Source organism: Protopterus annectens, chromosome 3.part1, assembly GCF_019279795.1.
Source record: "Protopterus annectens isolate FY-2018-M chromosome 3.part1, PAN1.0, whole genome shotgun sequence".
Taxonomy (NCBI): Eukaryota; Metazoa; Chordata; order Ceratodontiformes; family Protopteridae; genus Protopterus; species Protopterus annectens.
In genome coordinates, this window is record NC_056732.1 from 233840751 (window position 1) to 233845750 (window position 5000).

General features: G+C 39.4%; 1 protein-coding gene across 1 annotated transcript in view; it reads right to left on the minus strand.

The window, feature by feature from the left end:
* LOC122798074 (collagen alpha-6(VI) chain-like) overlaps nt 1–5000 on the minus strand; it is a 1097601-nt gene that overhangs the window by 219302 nt on the left and 873299 nt on the right. The window contains exons 30-31 of the mRNA XM_044066731.1: nt 379–414; nt 90–152 (exon numbers count right to left, since the gene is read on the minus strand). Of these exons, the coding sequence (XP_043922666.1) occupies nt 90–152; nt 379–414 (99 nt within the window). The remainder of the gene's footprint in view (nt 1–89; nt 153–378; nt 415–5000) is intronic.

Sequence of the window (5000 nt, forward strand, 5' to 3'; positions counted from 1 at the left end):
AGTGAAATACCTTTGGCACATTTACTAACTGAAAACATGTTTAAGTGGAATTAATTTGATACTCCTTGAGGAGTGATATTATTACTTACTCTTCTTCCTCTCCGCCCCTTTGGACCAGGCTCCCCCTTTTCACCTGTGTCTCCTACTTCACCCTAATTAAACAATATAAACAGATGTGTTACTAGGTGAACATTCTAATAAAGGTATAAACTTACACAACTAAGTTTCTTTAATGAAATCCAGCTAAGCAGAAAGAAAGGCGATGGAAGAAGTACATGTTTAATGTTTCTACTTCAAATAATGTCTTCAAATTACAAGTGATACTCAGGCCAAACCAGTCAGGAAGTCATGCCATGCATTCCTGTTTGCCAACAGTACCTCTCTTCCAGGTCTTCCTGGAAATCCAGCTTCTCCCTGCAAAGAAAATAAAATATTAATAGATTTTATGAACTGAAATTTAGACATGAATATATTGAAAGCATTTCAACCTTTTTGATAGGGCGTTTGCATTTTTGTGGACTAACCACAGATGCAGTTTATAAATCAGGTTATTCAAGAAAGTCCTTAATAATTATAATATTTGGCAGCTTTTTATTAAACAGACTGATGCACTGTGGGCCTGACATCTGGCAAATGGCATCAGTCTTAGGATTTTCTGTCATTACTACAAACTGTGACAAAGTGTATCAGCACATTAGCTGCTTCCTGTGCCTGTGGTTCAAGGATTGATTCCATCAAACTTTATTTGCATCCCGTGCGACTCTGAGCAAGTCACTTAACCAGACAGTACTCCTTGGTTGCCCCAGAAAAAAAAAACAGTTCGTCCATTGAGGTTATCCTGTCAACAAATGAATAAAAAAAGCCATGGGTCAGGGGTTTAAAACACTAGCATAAGGTTAGGAACTGGCCATCAATAATTTTGCTATCTATTATATCTCCAGTAGTGGGTTCTGTGAATTGTCCACCATAGAGGGAAAGCAGAAATTAAAAAAAAGAAAAGCATAGCAATTTAAGTCCTCGTGTCTGATTGAGAAAAGCTAGTCTAGGGTTGCTTTTATTCCCCCCAAACCTTTATTTGTTTCTATTTTCATACATTTAACATATGTGTGGAAGCTTGCCTTGTAGTAGAGCAAACAAGGAATTTTGTTTTCAGCCTCCGTATTGTGACATCTTGAGATATCACATAAACCTGGCATAGTTGCATTTGTAGTATTGCTTTTTTTTCTTACAATGTTAAATGTTTCTTGTAATAATCATTTTGCAAGAAAAGCAATTAATTCTTGCCCCAATAGCCTCAATAACATTGGACTTTCTCTCTTGCTTACTGGGTCATTCATTCGCTAAAAGCTCTATGGTGGACTCTCTCAAGGCCATCACCTTTGAGGCGCAGTAGTATTTTATTCTGCCCTAACCCTTATGTTCTCTCAACCCCTACTGCACAATGTGTGCGATGTCAATAAAGGAAGCATCTACATGCCTCTAAACTATTAACCTACATAGGTTTTCTGTAACTCACTGGGATATCTGGCTGTTGGAAACTGCCAGGTTTCCACTAGGTGGAGGCCAGATGCAGCAAAACCTAACATCGACCACCTGAGAAAGTAGTGCTTGCCACTGTAGTCCTTTGTCTCCCCAACCCCATATGCCCCTTTGGTATAGTTGTTTAATCAGCCTTGGGTCACCATATCCAGCAGCTATTCCCGTACTGGCTAGCTTATCAAAATGAATAATCATTAAAATACTAATATGTCACATTTCATAAGCATGATGTACATAGCTGCTTATGAGTAAGCATGTATAATGATATACATTGTGTTAAATGTCAACCATAGTCAGAAAATGAAAAAAAAATGTGCATTTATCATATGTTAGTTTTCTATGCATTGTTAATGTCTTTGCATAACTATAATTTGCTAGCATTGTTTTATAATTCGCTCTTCCTCAAAATGGCCTAATGGTGACTGCAGTACTAACATGACTGTGTTGATATGTGAGGTGATCTTCATAACGCATAGCGATCTATCCCCCACCACACCAAATGTTTTTTTCAATTCATTTGATAGCTGGTTGTCAATTCTGTTAAAAATGGAATACCATGTAATAGTGTGCACTTTGAAAATTTGTAAAGAAAATGTCAGTACCGTTTATTTAACTCTATGGTTTTGTCACTGGCCAGATAGCACTTAAAACAACAAATTGAAAGATCACTAGCATCCTGTCATGGCAGCTAGACTTGGAGAAAAGTGAAAAGGTGAGCATTTTATTGTTCTCATTTACTTTCTCTTCTAAGTTTTATACATACACACACACACACACACACACACACACACACACACACACACACACACACACACACACACACACACACACACACAGACACACGCACACACACGCACAACTGGTGTGTAGACTAACTGGATCAGAGAGTTTAGGGGCATATATTAGAGGATGTATACATCTCCCAGTTAATTGGAGGGGTAGTTGAAGTCCCCCCTAGGAGAATGGTGTTTGGCTTAATGTTTGGGACTCCATACTAGTAATGTAGAAGTTACAGCCAGAAGGAGACATATGGGGAGTCCTATAATCCTATAGTTGACCATGATGTGATAAGGGTTCTTGTTAATGTTAAGCTGGACATGGAAGAGTTCCACACTGTTATCTTGTCTAACTGGTTTGGAGGTGAGTTTTTTTAACAAATATGGAGACACCACTACCTTTAATGTCTTCATCGAGTGTGGAAGATATTGAAACCCTGCACTGATGGGGTGCTCTGAATGGTCTTGAACCAGGTCTCTGTGATGATATATATACCAGTGTTTCAAGGGCAAGGAATGCTTGTAGAGAGTAGAATTTGTGTTAATACTCCTAGCACTGAGCAGCAATATCAGTGTGTTATCCACAATATGTTTTGTTATTTCGGAAGCTTTTAAGTACTGATCCATCCATCCATCCATCCATCCATCCATCCATCTAACCAAAACTCCTTTTTCCCATTTCTACACATGGGGTTGGAGTGTCATTTCAACAGTGATGTCGCCTAAAAAGGCACAATGGGGACGGGCAAAGTTTTATCCAGTTTGTGAAAGTCATGGAGGGAACACTGCAGGCCTTCTCCGGCAGACAGTTTACCAGGTCCTCCCAGGCTGGTATATACATCGAACCCCCTTTGAATGGACCAGACGTTAAGTCACTTGTTGAAGTATGTAATATTTTGTTCATATTGCAGCATCATTCTTGATGATGGTAAAATGCTGGTCAAGGCTAGGATCATACTCGCCTTGGACACATATTCTGAGAAATCCATCACGTCTCTCTTCATATAGTCCAGCGAGGTACATCTCAAGTTATTTACACCCATTTGTGCTATGACAATATCATATGTATGCTTGTGGTGCAAGGACCTAAGTGTCTTTGTGATGTGGCGAATCCTATTACCTGACAGGCGACTGGCTGTGACCCTCTCCTTGCACAGCCTAATGAGTGATGCATTAGCGTGTCTCACAATGGACTCACCTATGACTAGGTATTGGATTGCATGGAGGTTTGCCTTATGGACTTTTGAAATGAGACACTGTGAGTCTTAGATGTATGTTTCAAAGTGGGTACTGCCTCTATTGTTTGTTTGTAAGGTTGCTGAGGGCATTTGTTTCTTAGGTTACATTTAGGAGGCCTTTGTGGCTTAGGTAGGTTACTTTTAAGAGCATCAGTATATTAATTGTTTAGTCTGATCTGTGGTGATAGGTTTCATGTGGTGTTGTGTAGAACTGACAACTTGTTTGTTATTTGTAGTGTCTTAATGTTATTGTTTTGCCTCCAGTAGTATTAAATAACTGCATCTCTCTCTCTCTCTCTCTCTCTCTCTCGCTCTCTCTCTCCCTCTCTCATACTGAGTCACTTTGTTTAAGTTGTAGGTGGTTGTCAGTAAACATGAGCCAATTGCTTACACTGTCTCAGAATGTCCATTTCAACCAAGCTGGCTACAGAGATGGTTGGAACATGCAGGTCCATAGTACCAGGTGGTTACTAATATGAGCTGTAGGGGTTGGTAGCTCCTATGATGTTTGGAGTTTATTACTGGAGAGGCTATCTGTCTGGCAGTCCAGATATTGTTGGTCACAATACAGATGGATTCAATTAGTTATCAGTATTCCTTAGCTACTTCTTTCACAAGAAGTAAAACAGTAGCATCAATCCCCAAGCTGCTTCTGGAGAAGGAGTACTAACCCAGCTATTGCTAAGCTCAGTATACTTACTATAGTCTTGTCTTGGTAGATACCATAGACAGAACCTAAAACTGCTGGACACAACAGACAGCAAAGGTGAACAATGACTCTGAAGAGGTCCTCTCCAAAACTGCAACCAGACCACTAAATGAAGCCCAATACACATACTGTTTCTTCTCTCACCAGGAGCAAAACAGAAGCAGTATTCCTAAAATGATTCCTAAGAGGCAGTTCCTAGGCTCTCCAGTGATTGGTAGTCTAGTCCCAGATGAAACAGGTTTGAAAATGAAAATGAAAATAAAGAAGGAATTAGTAGCCTGAATATTGTAGCATACATGAAGTAAGCGATTGTATGGAGCAGAGGCTAACCTGAGATTTAAAAGTCTAAAGGAAGGGCCTTCCCAGTTTGGTCTTTCAGTGCCCTGTAGTATGAACGCATGAAATTAGTTTGGAGGAGCCTTCAAAGTCAGATTTACAGCAGGGGCTGGTAGCTCAGAAGCCACCAAGTTTAAAAGCACAACAGGGACTGGTTGGATAGTGAAAATCCAATGCAGTCACATACTGACAATTGTCTAACAGAGTTTGGGGTAAATAAGAATACGGCTAGACAGGAATGCAGCTAAATAAGAGATCCTGTTTCTGAGCTCTTCCAAATAATTAGCTACATTTAATTCCTTTTCAGTCTTTGAAATGGAAAATTAACATTTTCTAACATGCCCTAGCCAAGAACTTTTAAAACTCCAAAAAAAAAAATTTAGGTAAAACAGAATTTAAAAT